This window comes from Monodelphis domestica, chromosome 3 (genome assembly GCF_027887165.1).
Source record: "Monodelphis domestica isolate mMonDom1 chromosome 3, mMonDom1.pri, whole genome shotgun sequence".
NCBI lineage: Eukaryota > Metazoa > Chordata > Mammalia > Didelphimorphia > Didelphidae > Monodelphis > Monodelphis domestica.
The window spans coordinates 68,696,370-68,713,400 of NC_077229.1; the positions used below are offsets into that span (position 1 = coordinate 68,696,370).

General features: G+C 40.7%; 1 protein-coding gene across 1 annotated transcript in view; it reads right to left on the bottom strand.

Moving 5' to 3' along the window:
* The window catches only part of LOC103104521 (mucin-16-like), a 125,382-nt gene that overhangs the window by 2,061 nt on the left and 106,290 nt on the right, over window positions 1–17,031 (bottom strand). The window contains exons 25-39 of the mRNA XM_056820593.1: window positions 16,794–16,829; window positions 13,266–13,390; window positions 13,077–13,144; window positions 9,868–10,040; window positions 9,610–9,642; window positions 9,251–9,316; window positions 8,632–8,759; window positions 8,469–8,536; window positions 6,617–6,783; window positions 5,662–5,700; window positions 4,273–4,397; window positions 4,106–4,173; window positions 3,581–3,753; window positions 2,586–2,621; window positions 228–290 (exon numbers count right to left, since the gene is read on the bottom strand). Of these exons, the coding sequence (XP_056676571.1) occupies window positions 228–290; window positions 2,586–2,621; window positions 3,581–3,753; window positions 4,106–4,173; window positions 4,273–4,397; window positions 5,662–5,700; window positions 6,617–6,783; window positions 8,469–8,536; window positions 8,632–8,759; window positions 9,251–9,316; window positions 9,610–9,642; window positions 9,868–10,040; window positions 13,077–13,144; window positions 13,266–13,390; window positions 16,794–16,829 (1,368 nt within the window). The remainder of the gene's footprint in view (window positions 1–227; window positions 291–2,585; window positions 2,622–3,580; window positions 3,754–4,105; window positions 4,174–4,272; window positions 4,398–5,661; window positions 5,701–6,616; window positions 6,784–8,468; window positions 8,537–8,631; window positions 8,760–9,250; window positions 9,317–9,609; window positions 9,643–9,867; window positions 10,041–13,076; window positions 13,145–13,265; window positions 13,391–16,793; window positions 16,830–17,031) is intronic.

The following is a 17,031-nucleotide window of genomic DNA, read 5'->3' on the forward strand; positions in this document are numbered from 1 at the left end:
GGCCCCCAGAGGTGCCACATTCATAGCCCACATTGAGGCCCACAAAGTCCTCTGTGTGGCAGAATAAGAATAAAATACAATTGGGAGATATTTAACAAGATAAAGGGATTACAGTAGCTAACATAGGTAATGCTAATCTGTAGTTTTTTAGCCAATATGAAATGCACAGGAATCTGTATCTAGTTTGACCCCACTGCCAGAACACAGAATCAACCTCTCTTCCTTACCTTGGGAGCCTCCAGGCTCTGTGGCCCACAGGGGACAACCAGGTGCTACTGCTGGGTCTGGTGCTAAAACCGGAAAAAAAGGAAAATGTTTCAAGATGGGCAGAAATTTCTTGTACCTAAAAGCAGAGAACTCAGAGCAGTTGTGGATGCTCTGTACAAACTCAGGGCCCTATAGGAGAGGAATTCAATATGCACTAGTTCACCAAATGATTTAATCCATGGGATCCAGTGCCTTTGCTGGATGCCCAAGCTCCTGTGAGGAAGGTTGGCATAAGAAAAGGAGCTGAGGTGCCTGGTCTATGACTGACAGAAATACTTCCAACCTGTGAATCCTCCTCCTTATCCTCCTCCTCCTCCTCCTCTGTTCCATAGTGCTGAGGTGAGCTTGTGACTTGCCAGTATCCTTGCTCTCTATCATGCCCCCTTAAGTAAAGATCTAGCCATGTCATGTACTTATTCAGTTAGCTCCAGTGGTTCTCTGTCACCTCTAGAATCAAATAGAAGACATTCTGGAGCAAGATGGGCTCTCAAAGTCTATCAAGTCCAACATCCTCATGTTATAGAAGAGGAAATGGAGACCTAGAGAGTTCTCATGACTTGCCTAAGGCCACAGTGGTCATAAATGTCAGAGGCAGGATTTGATCCCAGATTTGCTGACTCCAGAATCATTTTTGCACCCTTAGCAACTTGGCCCTAAACGACCACCTTTTGCCTTGTGATGCCCTATTCTCCTTCCCACACCCTATGGTCTAGCCAAACAAGACTCTCTCTGTTCCTCACATAGGGTACTATATTTCTCATCTCCATTGTTTTTCATTGACCCCAACTCATGCCTAGAATGCACTGCTCCTCACCTCTTCAATAGAATCTCTCTTTCTTCCTTCAAGACCACCTTGCAAGGGATTCCTTTCTGATTATTACCAACTGCTAACACTCTTCCATCAACCTTGAATTGACTTTTGAATTTGGGCTACATAAGTGTGTGTATCATACACACCCATCAATGCTCATATAGATGTCATCCCTCACAATAAAATGTGAATGCTTTTAGAGAAAGGATTGCTTCCTTTCATTTTGACTCTACACCCCCATCACCTGACAGAGTAGCTGATACATAGTTGGAGCTTAACACATGTTTGTTGAGTAATTTACTGACTTTGAAGATAGTTTATCTTGTCATCTCCATCCAATTTATAGTAAAAGAAGAGGAAATATTAGAGCAAAAGGCCATGGCTCTGAGGCAAGAGGGTCTAGAAAGATCTGGAGTCCCCTTTCCTTAACTGGAGTCTTTTCTTCACAGAATCACCAAATTGTATAATTTCAAAGCTGTAAGGCTGCTCAAAACACATGTGGCTGAAGAACATCCTAGAAAAGTGGTCATTTAACATCCATTAAAAGGCTTCCTGCTGTGTCCGAAGTCTTTCTCACTACTTCCCCAAAGCTGCGAAGGCCACTTCTTGGATTCCTTCCTCATCACTTCTGCAGGATGTCATTCAGGATCAGAGCCTTGGATAATAAGGTCTTTGACTAGCTCACACAGTCACATTGGGGCCTAACTCCACTTGTCAAATAGGGGAATGAACCCAGGATTCAAATGAGTATGAACATACTTATTAACACTGCGTAGGACTGGACTTCATTCATTATAACCCGGAATCCAAAAAGTGGACAACATGGGAGAGTGAGCCCAACGTGGCAAAAGAGAAAAGTAAAGTTCGGGGTGAATGACCCAATGAAACAGAATCCCATTTGTTGGACCTGGTCACTTGGGAGACAGATCTGTTCCATGGAGGAGAGACATCTCTGAAATCCTATGAGAGAATAGGAAGCTTTCAGCATGGGAAAAAGAGAATGAGACAAAGAGACACTAAGTGTATGAAACAATCCACTCTTTTTCTGCTCCGATCTTTAGGAAACTACATGCTCTCCTTATTCTCCTGGCTTAATAGGAAGGTTAGGGTCATAAATATAGAGCTGAAATAGACCTCAGTGGCTGTTTAATACAATTCCTTCCTTCTCCAGATGAGGAAAACTGGGGCTCAAAGAGAATGAGAGGCTTGAAATTAAGGACAGCAGAGTAAATTGGGTGCTGGATTTGGGAGTTTGGAAGACCTGAGTTTGAACTTTGCCTCCTGTACTTGCTAGCTGAAATTAATGTCTCTCGGTCTCAGTTTCCTCATATGGAAAATTCAGAAATCAATAACACCCACCTCCCAGGGTTTTATTGAGGATCAAATGAAATAACATATTAAATAATATATGAATGGTATTATTGTCATTATCACCAGGAAATCCAATCAGTCTTGAAGATGAAGGGTAAAATGAAGTAACTATTCCCTTTCCAATAGAGACACTCACGCATTTTGGTGGGGGCCACGGCCAAATGATTGTAACCTACAGAGAAAGAGAAAGAGATGCACCATGTGAGGAAAGACAAAAATCTGAGGAGAGAAATCTGGGGCCATTAGGATTAGGCAATCAGGTAGTAAAACTATCAGGGCTGGTGCTAGAAGGAAGAAGAAAGGGTCCAGATCAGGAGTCTGTTGCACTTCAAGCAGAACATAAATTTCTACTCCAACAAAGGTCTCCTTGATTGCTTCATTTCCAGATATGGGATGGCTCATTATATCTCAGGCAAAAGATAACTTCTTCCCAGGAAGAAGCATGGAAAAGTCTGGGTCATAACATCATAGAAAATTAGGTAAGCAAAAACAAAGAAATATGGGTCTAAGAATAGAGAAGGGATAGGGGAAAGATGGCCGAGCCAAATGAAATTAGGAAATAATACAAAGAAGTTAATTTGTAGGCATGGTCTACTTACCAGTGAAGGAACATTTATGGAACTATTACTATATGCAAAGGTGTTGGGCTAGGTCACTAAATACTCCAATGGAAATTGATGCTTAAAATACTGAACTACGGGGTGGACAACAGGCCATCCCTTAGGTCAGTCTGTCCCTTCCCTTTTTCAGAGAATGATATGAATCATATTGGGAGAAAGATAAACTATTTCCTCTGCCAGGGCAGGGGAAGATAGAGAAGTCAAGTTGCCGAGAGAGAGAGACAGAGAGAGAGAGAGAGAGAGAGAGAGAGAGAGAGAGAGAGAGAGAGAGAGAGAGAGAGAGAGAGAGAGAGAGAGAGAAGGAGGGAGAGAGGGAGGGAGGAAGAGGGAGGGAGAGAATACACTTGCTGAGTCAGGGTTGTTCGTCTTATTTCATTAGGTACCCTGCTTCTGTAGTGGGTTTATATTATAGTGGGGAGAGGAAGAGACAGAGAAAATTTTGGGCAGGATGGCTATTTCCTGAAAATGAAGGAGATATCTCAAGGAGCATATCCTGAATGGGGATACTTACCATTGAGGTAGAGGCTATCCTTCTCTAATGTGTAGGGGCCCAGCCTGGTGATGCTCCAGGTCAGATAGCTCAACTCGCAGTAAATTTTTTCTCTATCTAGGACAGGGCTGGCAGGATCTCTCCGATGGATGCAAGTGAAATGAACTAGGGTTGCTCTTCCCTCCTTCATAGGCCTGGGAAAGGAGAAAAAGGGTCACTGGAAGCCTTTTGAAAGAGGGTCTGAGAAGCTTGGTAACAACTTCTGAAATATGGACAGCCACCCCCATGAAGTCTGAAGCAAACACTGAAATGGTAATGATGGTGAAATGGGGCAACAGCCATAGGTCTCACTGGATCTACTTTAGAGAATTTGGGGGGAACTGCCAAAATTTCAAGTCTGAATTCACTATATCGATAAGGGGATGTGGATAAATTCATTTAAGGCCTGGAAAGTCTGCCTGTCCACTAAAGGCTGAGGTCATCTTTCTAGAGGCCACCAATGTATACATGCTTGAGGGCAAGGCCAGTGACTCCCAGAGCTCTCACCTCAGTAAGGTCAATTTGCTTGCAAAATCCTGAGAGCCAAGGCTGCTCTTTTCAAACAAGGAACTGAGCTAGAAAGGAGAGAAGGAAATGGGACTTGTAGATCAACTCCCAATACCCAGGCTAAAGAAGGCAGCTGAGTAAAAGGATGGGAGAGGATCATGTCTTACCAGGCGCTGCAGCACTCTCTCAGTGGAGATGAATATGCTGGAGCCCCTTTCCCCCATGTCTGCTGTGTACCTCATGTTGGTGATGGTGAACTTCAGTGTGAAAGGCTCAAAGTTGGGACCTCCAGCTGCAAAAAAGAGGAGAGAGCTCTGTCTGAGATGTTGCCTGTGCATCATTCAACACATTCAGCAACCACCATTAGGTGTTGTCCTTCGGGAGAAAATGAAGTTTTCTGGCCCTCTTAACACATCCATGAGGGAACCACAAATCTCCAAGACTTTGCACACCCTTTCTAGTCTCCCAGCATCATGACCAAACACAGACTACTGTATAGGAAGGACAGATATCTCCCATGCCTGAGCTTCAGATGTGTAATCCAAAAGGATAATATCTGTAAAGTACTTTGAGAACCTTAAAATCCTAGATAAAAGATAGACAACGATGATCATCATCATCATCACCATCATTAAGGACACCTAGCTGAAACTCCAATTTCTTCTTCAAAGGAAAACTGAGCAGAATCTGTTCACTAATGAATCCTTCATGAAATCTCTAGCCATAAATCAGAGGAATATCTCTTGCAATGCAATGCAGAAGAAAGAATATTGGATTTGGAGAAAGGAGATCTGGGTTCCAAACCCAGCCGTCCTGCTTCCTACCTATATGACCTTGAGCCTCTGTTCCTTTCTGGACATTAGTGTCCTCAACTGTCAAATGAGACCAGGAATTGGACTAGATGATCTGAAAGTCTCCTACCAGCTCTAAATCTGTGATCTGAACATCTCTTATCTCTGTCTCACAGTTAAGGGCAGCAAGAGTTTCCAAAGAATGAATGAAAACAGAGGCAGACCATACCTGTGGAAATTGGCAGTGGTGGGGGCCAGCTGGGTGGCTCAGTAAATTGAGAGCCCCGTCTAAAGACAAGAGGTCCTAGGTTCAAATCTGGTCTTGGACACTTCCTAGCATTGTGACCTTGGGCTAATCACTTAACCTCCATTGCCTAGCCTTTACTACTTAGTGATAATACATAGTATTGGTTCTAAGACAGAAGCTAAAAGTTAAAAAAAAAAAGGAAAAAGAAATTGACAGTGGAGTTGGAGTCAGAGTTGTTAGTGCCACATCTCAAGAGAAATCGGATATTTAACAATTGTGGACCAAATACCCATGTGACATGGAAGGTTTGAGTGTATAAGACACAGGTAAAACTGACTCCATTGGGGCTTGGCCACTGAGTCAACTGGGAAAGACTGAAGTGTAGGAGTCAGAAGACATGATGTCTTCCTCTCTCTTTTACACTGCTGGTTCATCCTCTTCTTCCTAGAATGCTATCAGAACAGGGTCAGGACAGACAAGTGGTGTTCTTTGTTTGTTCCCAGAATGAAAATACTCACCACTTGTGGAGGAGGAAAGATTCATCTGATAGCTGTATCCTGCAGAGAGAGAGAGAGAGAGGGAGGGAGGGAGAGAACAGCCTTGAATGCAAGGAACTGAGATTTCAAGAAAGGATTAAAGAGAAAAAGAGAGAGCATCTGAAGCCCAATAATTTGGAAAAATATGGGTCACTGGCTAAGAGAGATGATTCACAAAGTACCGATATTCCTTATTTTTCTAATTGTGGTTCCAATATATTATAGGATTGGCATAAGAAATTAAGAGGGGATTTGGGGGAGTATTGTGGAAGCTGCAGATAGCACAAGAAGGTAAGCAGATGACACAGAAAAAGTCAAGAAACTCATAAACACATAAAATATATTATATATGGTATAATATCAATATTTTATCTTTTAATGTTTCAATATACACAATTTATATTTTAATGTTAAAATACATCAAAAGTTAAAATTTGTGAAAAGTATGAGGAAGGCAGTAGATGAAACACAAAGGCTGAAAATGTAGGGATATATTTTCACTACTTTTAATTTTCATTAATTAATTTTCCATGAATACAGATAAGGCCACGTAAACACCATATAAAAGAAAAAGGGGAAATTGGACATCTTCTCTGGTACAAACAGAGGACCAAAAATTTTGCACAGATTTTTCAGATCACAGCGTGTTGTGCCTCTAACCACTGCAATGTGAAAGGGATTCCCGGAGTTTCTAGGTCAGGAGGCTATCCACCCACCGAGGGTCCTATTTCTGGGGTCTGATACCGGCTCCCCCTCACACTCTAAACACCTAATAGGAAAACACTTTCTATCAGACCAGGTAAAACCATAGAGGCAAAGCTGCACCCTCAGAGGCATAGAAAGTTTTTTCAATAGGTGAGGGCTTAACAGGAATGGAAGGAAGCAAGCGAGAGAGGTCAAGGAGCTGCCTATGTCCTGGTCAGAGCTGGCTACTCACCATCGAGATAGAGGCTCTTATTGTCCAGGGTATAGGCACCCAGCCTGGTGATACCTTGGGTCTGATTGCTCAGCTCCCAGTAAATCTTCTTCCTGTCCAGGCTAGGGGTGGTGGGAGTTTTCCAGTGGCCACACAGGAATTCGGTTGCTGTCCCATTCTGTACGGGCCTGGGAAAGGACACATTGGAGGTAACTGTGAAGGATCTAGCAAACGTAGGCATGCCAAAGACAGCTTCAGTGAGAAGGCACCATGAATGCTCTGCAAAGTCATCCATTTCTTTGTAGAGTTCTAACTTATTGTCAAAAAAGTGGGAGGCCAGACCTGCCATTTTCATGATTTCAGCAGCTGGAGCAGAGGAGGGGGCAGATTTGTCTTGACTAATACAGAGCAGCATCTTCTCTGAAACGTATAGCCTCACACTACCATTACTGGGGACTATGAAATGATTTGCCCAGGATCATATAACCAGTAGGTCACCCAGGTGGGAATCAAACCCTGCTCTTCATGTCTCTTTTTTCAAAAGCCCTTTTCTTCTCTCTTAGAATTGCTACTTAGAATTAGAAGTGGTACTTAAATAAAGTGCCACTTCCAAGGCAGAATAGAGACAAGGGCTAAGAAACTGGGGTGAAGTGACTTGCCCAGGGTCATACAGCTGGGAAGTTGAGGGCCAGATTTGAACCTCCCATCTCTGGACCTGGCTTTCCAAAGCTACCCATGGTCTCTTGACCCTTGAGGTCTGTTCTCTAACCCACTATACCATGCTGCCTCTGAAAGCTTAACAGTGAATGAGATCTACACTGCAACTATTTACCTTTAAATTATCTTTTCAACACATAATACAACTTTTCAATCACTTCTTCTAAAGAGTCCTACACCAGGATTCTGTGTCAGCTATGTGACCCTGGGCAAGTCACTTAACTCCAGTTGCAGAGTCCTTACCAAAATCTTCTGATTTGCAACCAATATTTAGTAGTCATTCCAAGACAGAAAGGAAAGGGGATTTTTGGTTGTTAGTAGCTTTCTCTCCTCTCTGGTAATAAATGAAAATTCCTTAGCCTGACCTTTAAAATCCATGACGAGCTGGCTTCCCTTGCCAAACTGGTGTTCATATTATACACTTGACATTCTAATCAAATTAGGCAATTAAATGTTCTTGCATCTCAGAATTCATTCCCCTTTCTTCAGGATTTTGCTTACAATGACCATTCCTCATGGGATATTTTTGCTGTTGTTGGTCAGTTCTTTCAGTCATGTCTGACTCTTCATGATGCCATCTGAGGCCTTCTTGTAAAAGATGCTGGAATGGTTTGCCATTTCCTTTTCCAGCTCATTTTATATATTTATATATGGGGAGATTGAGACACAGGAGTTAAGTGACTTGTCCAAGGTCACATACCTTGAAAGGTCTGAGGACAGATTTGAACTTGTCATCTACCTGAAGCCTGGTCTGGCATTCCATCCACCACTGTACCAACTAGCTGCCTCTTGAAATACTTTGTTTCCTTCAAGTAAGTGAGTTCAAATGCCACCAAGGGAAAACCTTTGCCAGATCTCCCAGTCATCAGTGTTCTCTCCCTCCTCAGACTCCCATGTGTACACATTGTACCTCCTTTATCCCAACAGAACATAAACTCCTCGATGTCAGAGAGTGTTTTCTTTTTCTATTTCCAGTAGCTAGCAGTCTACTTAGCACCTGATGTGTAGCTGCTAAATGCTTCTTGAACTAAAGAGAGGTCAGATCGCCTCTGTAGCCTTCTTGGCTTTGTGGGGAAGAAGTGGCCCTGGGGCCAGTGCAGGGGAAAGGACTGCTCCACACATCTTCTGAGTCCCTGACCACCTGGCCCCATCTCACCTCAGCATGGTCAGCCTGCATCCAGAATAGTCAGAGCCAAGGCTACTGTTTTCAAGCAAGGGGCTGAGCTATAAAGTAAAAGAGAGAATGAGTGAGCACCTGGACAGACAGGGGTTTCAGTCCCAGGGAGGAGCAAGGTAGGATAGAGAATGGGAAATCTCACCAGGCGCTGTAGGACTCTTTCAGTGGCGTTGAACTTTTGGGAACCTGGCCGTCCCATGTCTGCTGTGCAGAGCAAGTTGGTGATTGTGAAGTTCAGGGTAAAAGACTCCAGGCTAAACCTGCCAGATGCTGTATGGGAAGGAGAGAAACCTTCATGGTTGAGAGTTGGGTATAGAGGATCAGGGGATTGTCAGTTTAGATCTGGAATGGCACATCTAACCCCTTGATCTTACAGGTGAGGAAACTGAAGTCCAGGGAGGATTCAGGGATGTGCCCAAGGTCCCATAGCTAGTGTCAAAGGAGAAATTTCAAACTAGATCTTACAGATGGTTATTTTTTCTTTTTGACTTTTAGATGGATGCCCTATTCACTGAAACATTCTGACATCCATCAGCTTACCCAGGGACACCCAATGAAGGTTGGCTTATTCTTTACTGGAAGGAAAACACCAAACTGACTCCCAATGATGCATCTATAAGAAGAGCTCTTTCACTTCCCCACTCCCACCTCCACCACAATTTTGCTCTACAACTCCCACCTCCTCATCTTAGAGTCAGCTTCCCAAGGGACCAATTCAATTAAGACTACCCAAGAAACAGGTCAGAAATATGTGATGGTACCTGAGGAATTGGTCAGTAGTGAAGGAGCTGAGGAAATTCTTGAAGGGATTGTGGTCTGGATAGGAGCTGAAGGGTAGAGAATCAAGAATGAAAACCTTGGAAAAGCTATTTGAATGTCACAGAAAAATTATGTTTGAATATGGAATATGGGGGAAAGGATTCTTGCTGGGCTTGGTAAATAAGTAGTCCATGGAATGTGAGGATTAAAATTCTGAGGGACCACAGGCCATCCCTTGGGTCCTTCTATCCCTTCCCTTTCAAAAAAAAAACAGAGTAAATAGGATTGGTAGGAGTATCAATTGTTTCTTCTTCCAGGTCACAGGAAGATAGATAGAGACATGAAGTTGATGAATACTTACTAGAGGTGGAAGATTGTAAGTCATGGTTATAACCTAGAGAAAGCAAGAAATGAGAAGACAAACAGACAGTCAGAGACAGAGAGGGTTCTGATTTAATTGATTCACCTGGTTTCTTTGGGTCCCCTGCTTCTCTGCTGTGCTTACCTTACAGTGGGCAGAGGAAAATGGAGCAAGAATTTGGGCAGAATGTCTATTTTCCAAACAGGGACAAAATCAAGGAGAAGATTCAAGAGTCATGTCCTGAGTGGGCTTACTCACCATTGAGGTAGAGACTGTCCCTGTCGAGTGTATAGGGCCCCAGTCTAGTGATGCCCCCAGTCTGATTGCTGAATTCCCAGTAAACCCTCTCTCTATCCAGGAAGGGACCAGTGGAATCACTCTGATAGAAGCAGATGACACCTACTTCAGTCACTGTCAGATTCTTCAGAGGTCTGGAAAAAGATGCATTGATAGGATCCTTAAAATGATGGAGAATGATTCCATAGGAGACCACTGATGGCCCAGTGCATAAAGCTTTGGGATTAGAATCACAAAAACCTGAGTTCAAATTCAGCACACAGCACTTAATAACCAGGCAGATCTAGTGAGTCACTTAACATTTGATTAACTCAGTTTTCCCATCTGCAAAATGGGGATACTATTAGTACCTTTCTTACAGGGTGGTTGAAATTTGTTCAAATTTGATCAAATGAAAAACTCTTGATGAAAGTGTATACCATTGTATGTGAATGTAGATGCTTATTCCCTCCCTCCTTTAGGCAATTCATATTTTTAGTTATTCATTGAGTGGGTGACTTGTGCTCTGTAAACTCAAGCTTGCAAATATGTGTTTCTGCTCATTTTGTACTAGCTGACATGTTCTAATTTTGGTTTTGGCTCACTAACCCTTTTTGTTAACCCTGCCCTATTTCTTTGGAATGAGGTCATCTAGCTGGATCTGCCTATCTACACTCAGAACTTCTGGTTCCCCTTAACCCATTCATTCATCAGTCCCTTGTAGTCATACTTCTGAAATGATCTGACATGGAAACACTGAAAACTGCTGTTTCCAAGACTAAAATCAATGGTATTTTCTTAGTCCTCTTCTCTCTGTCTCTGTCTCTGTCTCTGTCTGTCTTTCTCTCTGAATCTTAAAACTGCTCAGAGTCTACCTTAGAACATTTGGTTAAGGCTATTCCCTTATTGAAACAAATGGAGGTACTTGATCAGGAATGTATTGGGAATTTTAACATTACTCCACCCATACTTAGGCATACTTTAGGGGAAAATAAAGTTGTAAAATTCCTTACTGAACAATGAAAAGTCCTCAACTCATACTTAGAGTGAAGCTAAAACCTTAAGCTAGGTCTATTTTTAGATCTAATACAAAAGGGTGCTAAGTACCTATAAAGGTTAAATTAATCACTAAAAGGTCAAGCAACTCAAGAAAGGCAAGCTTAACAAAAGAGGTATGAAGTTTTAGTCTACCCAGAGAAGGTGATAATAAAAGAAGATATGAATTAAGTATGGTCAATCCTGGGGAAAATGTCTACTGTGATTGGTAGATGTGAAAATTTAGGGGACGTGACACAAGAGAAAACGTTCTTTAAAAGGAAGGAGCTCAAGGTGGAGTCTTTTTAGTTGGAGTTCACAGTAGTTGGAGTTTGGAGTTAGTTGGAGGAGCTGGGTCTCTGGACTGTAGTTTTGCTTGGGACAAATCTTGTGGTGAGTGATTAAAGACTGACTCATCTCTGTTAAGGCTCAGACCTAGGCCCTTCGGCCTATGCCCTTCCTACTATTTCCTCTTACTCTGTCTCTCTCCCTTCCCTTAACTCCATAAAACCCAGCTGACTTGGGTATTTTCAAATTTGGGAATTTTTCCCATGGTGACCACTTATTTTTGATTATAATCAAGACACCAAAATTATCTTTACTGATTTGGCAATTCACAGTCTTGAAACCCAACTTTTTCACGGTCGCATCTCTCTGTCTCTCTCTGTGTCTCTCTCTCAGATGAAATCCAATTTTTTTTCATGTTTTGCCTCCCCTATACTTCTAGAGCTTCGAGCATGCTCTGTTTGGCACATAGTAAGTACTTGGGTGCTTTTTTTAAAAAAATTGTTCATTAATTCTTAACTTTGTGCCATCAAGATCCATGTCTTTTTAAAAAACTCTGATTTCCCCCTTCCCTTAGTCATCTCAACACCCTATGGTGACTTCAACATTTCCAATCACTTTACCTATTTTCTCTGCAGGTAGCTCTTTGTTAGTTCAAACAATGAATCCCACAACAAACATTTGTATGATGTAAATTTTCATTTCATGTTTCTGCTGGGCTGACACCAATTACCCTATTTTATAAATAGCTAGCTATATATGAAATAGGATAATTGGTACACTAGCATATTCTTGAATGATACAACTGCTTCATAGCATTCATTATTCACTTTTTGGAACCTAGATGTATAAAGTTAATTCCTATAAAGATAAATCCAAACCTAGTGCCTTTCTAGAGCTTTGGTCTCTCATTGACACTTGCTTGCCTTTCCTCATTTCCTCACTCAGTTGTTACCTATGTTCTGACATCAGATTGTTTTTATTTATTTATCATAGAGCTAGAGCTGGAAGGAACTTTCAAGCTAACCTAATCCAATACATTGACTTTACAGAGGAGGAATCCCAAGCCCAGCAGAGATGAAGTGACTTGCCCATAGTCACGCAGGCATCAGATGACAAGGGTTGGAATTTGAACCCAGATCCACTGATCCTAAATGCAGCAATTTACCTAGTATAAATGTAGGATTCCTACCATAGAATATAAGCTTCTTGGGGGGGAAAGGGACTCTTTTTCATTTTACATAGTCAGAACCTACTAAAGCACTAAAAGAATGCCTCTTGTAGCACCAACATCCAAGAACTGTTCTGAGAAACCAAATGAGATATTAATTATAAAGAAACTAAGCATAGCCCTTAGCAAATAGCAAACTCGATGTAAATGTTAGATAATATAATTTTTTATTATCACTTCCACCTACTGATCTATGACTGAAATGAACACATGAAAGTGTCTCCTTTTGGTCTGTTAAAATTAAATTTGATATAAAAATTTAAAACTACAAATAAATAAATGACTTTTGGCTGAATGAATTGAACAAGAAGATGAAAGAACAAGAATCAGATGTATGGCCTAAAATCTTACATGAGATTAAAAATCTGCCACGGAATCCCTTTGTGACCTTGATATAGTCCCAGCCTTTCTGGACCCAATTTTCTCATGTTGTGAGACAAGATTTTTTACTCAAGCTCACTCTGACTCTTAAATCCAATGGTCTGAGAATAGGAAATGAGATCAGTGTGACTGAATGGGTCAGCTATGAGTGGAACACTGGATATCCTGACTTGGAAGAAGAATAAGAAGAGGCAGAAAGGGGTGGCTTTATTTAAGTAAGTCTACATAATTGGAGTCCATTAAGGATGCTGGGCCTCACCTTAGGAAAGTCAGTTTGCACCTGGAATAACTGGAACCAAGGCTGCTGTTCTCAAACAAAGGGCCAAGCTAGAAAAGAGAAGAAAAGGGAAGTGAGCTAAGTATTGTCTAGAGGTAAAGGCATGAGGAGCAATGGAAGCTTCTTGAATAGAATAAACACTTTGCAAATCAAAGCAGTGGCAACCCTTACCATATTCTGAAGAATCTTTTCAGTGGACTTGAATTTGATGGAATCCTTCTGCCCCATGTCTTCTGTGTACAGCAGGTTGGTGATGGTGAAGTTCAGGGTGAAAGCCTCTAGACTGGGTCTCCAGGCTGGAGGGAGGCAGGAGGGTTGAAGGTGGGGGTGGAACACAAAGCACAAAAACTCAAAAGCCTGGGTCATGTATCCATAGTTCAACAGAGGCTAAATAGAATGTATGCCTTCCTCATTTCTGCTTCCTAGAACTTTTGGCTTCCTTCATTTCAAATGCCAGGCCACTTCCCTTACTTTTTAGTGTCCTTACCCAATTGCTTTGAACGTATTTTCTATATATTAGCAAATGGATACTTTGTTCCTTTCCCTCAAGAGAATAGAAAAATTCAAGGGCAGAATCTAGGTGATTTTTGCCTCTAGAGTTCCAGCACCGTGGACAGCTCCTGGCACAAACCTGGAGACAGATTCTGGCTGATTGATTTAATGCATACAAAGAACTGCAGAGGTTTGGGAAATACTTTCCTGGAAATGATCTGTGGAAGTAGGGGCAAACTGAGGCTCTGGGTGTTTGTGTGACACCTATGATCTAGGCCACACAGGAGGGAAATATCAGAACTAACAAAGGAACATTGGTTATCTAATGCTGATCTGACTCTGAGTCTCTCCTATATCTCAAACAATTACTAGCTGTTTGACCCTGGGGCAAGGCACTTCACCTCTGCCTCCATTTGCTCAATTGTAAAATGAGCATAATAATAGCACCTTCCTACCAGGGGGGAAAGCTCTTATTCTCCACTTCCAACCCCTTATTCCCCCAGTACCAACATTGCTTCTCAAGGTCAAGAAGAATAGATTACTCTAGACTTGGAAACTAGAAAAGTGGTCCCAAGATAGATACCAGATCAAATCAGAAGTTGAATGATAAGCACTTTTTTCATATCAATGAAGGTATCTAGCACTTTCATATTTACAAAGTACTTTACAAATTTTATCTCATTTTTAAATCAATCAACAAACATTTATTAAACGCCTACACTAAGCCAGGCATTGCTCTAGGTATTGAAGACAGGGAGACAAAAATAAAACATTACTTGACCTCAAAGAGTTTACATTCTATCAGAAGACTTTATACATTGAGTCCTCATGGACTTAGAAATTTGCCTTAGAAAAGGAAAGAACATACTTCACATGTTTAAATTTTAAAACATTCTCTTTAGTTTGTTTGATTTTTCTGAACCCCCTACCTTCTGACTTAGAATCAGTAGAAAATATTGGTCGCAGAAGAGTGGCAAAGGCTAGCCAACTGGGGTTAAGTAATTTGCCCAGTGAAGCCCAGAGTCACACAACTAGAAAGTATCTGCAGTCAAATTTGAACACAGGATCACCTATCTCCAATCTGGCCCTCTATCCATGGAGTCACATAGCTGTCCCCCTTCTCTAGCTTTTAAAGCCCTCCACAAGTACTATCCCACTCCAGAGAGAGGCCTGTTGAATTCTGAGTGCAGACTGAAGCAGATATTTTATGTTTCTTTTTTATGCTTGAATGCTGAATATAATAATATAATGTTGAAATATATTTTGCATGACTTCATATGGATAATGGGTATCACATTTTTTATCTTTTCAATGGGCAAATAGAGAATTTAGAATAGAATATAATTTTTTAAAAGAAACCTCTGCCTACTTTCCGTTCTTCAATTTCTTTTCTTCTCTTAATAAAAAGCTAACATTTCTAGTACTACGTTGAATAGTAATGATGATAATGGGCATCCTTGCTTCAGTCTTAATCTTCTTGGAAAGCCTTCTAACTTATCTCCATCATAGATGATCCTTGATGATGGCTTTAGGTAGATATTACTTTTAATTTTGGGGAAATGCCCATTAATTCCTATGCTTTCCAGTGTTTTTTAATAGGATCGAGTTTTGCATTTTGTCTCATTATCTATTGAGATAATCCTGTGACTTTTGTTACTTTTGTTATTGATATAGTCAATTATACTGATAGTTTTCCTAATTTTTAAGCAACCTTGCATTCCTGGCATAAATTCTATCTGGCCATAGTGAATGATCCTTGTGTTATATTGGTGTAGTCTCTTTGCTAGTATATATTTGATTTAAAATTTTACCTCAATATTCATATTAAGGAAATTAATTTGTACTTTACATTCTCTATATTTCATCTTCCGGACTTAGGAATGAGCACCATATTTTTGTCATAAAAAGTATTCATTAAGATTCCTTCTTTGCCTAATTTGCCAAATACTTTACACAATATTGGGATTTATTACTCTTTAAATGTTTTAAGAGAATTCCCTTGTCAATTCATCTAACCCTGGGTTTTTTTTTCCTAAAAGACTTCTTTGATGGTTTGTTCAATTTATTTTTTCCAAGATGGTGTCATTTAAATATTCTATTTCATTCATTTGTTAATCTCAGCAATTTACATTTTTGTAAATATTCATTAATCCAACTAGATTGTAACTTTTCTCATATAATTGGGTAAAACAACTCCTATAATTGCCTTAATTCCCTCTGTATTAGTGGTAGATTCACTCATTTTAGATTTGATACTGATCATTTAATTTAGTACTTTCGCTTTTTAAATAAAATTAGCCAATGCTCTATTTTATTCAGTTTCTCATAAAACCAGTATATCTATACTTGGAAAGCCCTCATTTCTCCCTTTCACTTCAGAGGACCCCCATTCTTCTCTCAAGATGCAGCTCCACCTACTACCCCCTACATTAAACCATTCCTGACTGCCCTCTCAGTATATAAACTCTTTGTCACTAACTACATGGTAGTTATATTTATTCTTTGTTTTTATTCTACCTAGATTTATATCTGGAATAGCTGTCACTCTTGTTGGAATACAGGGTCCATGTGAGAAGAGATCATTACATTCATTGTTAGACCTAACACCTAGGAGTACATCTTTCCTGACTTCTCCCATTTCCTGCTTTATCTTCTTGGGTCCTTTAGTCTTAATTAAACCTTGCCAGGAGAGGAAGTAAACCATCACTCATTTCCTACCTATAATGCCAGAGGATAATGATGCCTAAGCAAGAGATAGTTTTGGATAGAGTGCAATTATTGAAGGAGGGAAAAAGAAAAAAATTTTTAATGAAAACCATTCACCAACATTGCTGAATGAAGGCTATAGAGGAGTGGGCACAAGTCTCCCTGTAATGTTGAGAGATCACTTCTGTGTACCAGGGTTACAAAGACCACAAGGTTTGACTCTAAATACAGATCAAGAAGGTGATAGGGGTTTTCCAAGTCCCATTGGGTATTTTCCCCTTTTCGATCAATTTAGATACGCTTTTAATTAAAAAGAAAAAAACATAGGCAAATAAGTAAAGAAAATCTATACATTGGCCATATCTTACAGAATACCTCATTCTGAACCCCCAACCCACTTTTTCTCCTCTGCCCTACCATACCCCCCCTTCTCCAAAAAGTAAAGAAAATTTTCATTGCAATCTCCCATTAAATAAAGTAATTAAGAAATTAAAAACTTACTGTTTGTGGTGGTGGTTGGTATCTGATGGGTATACCCTGTAGTTGGGAAAGGGAGAAGAAAAATAAGAGAAGGAAAAAAAGAAATTTAGAGGGAAGGAGAGAAGGAGAGATGAATGGGGAGGGAAGCAAAGAAGAACTCAGGGAAACAGATGAAATGAGGTGAAAGGAGAATAGAGCATAATGGAAGAGAATAGGACAGAAGAAAAGTGATTATAAGAGAAGAGGGTAGATAGAGAAA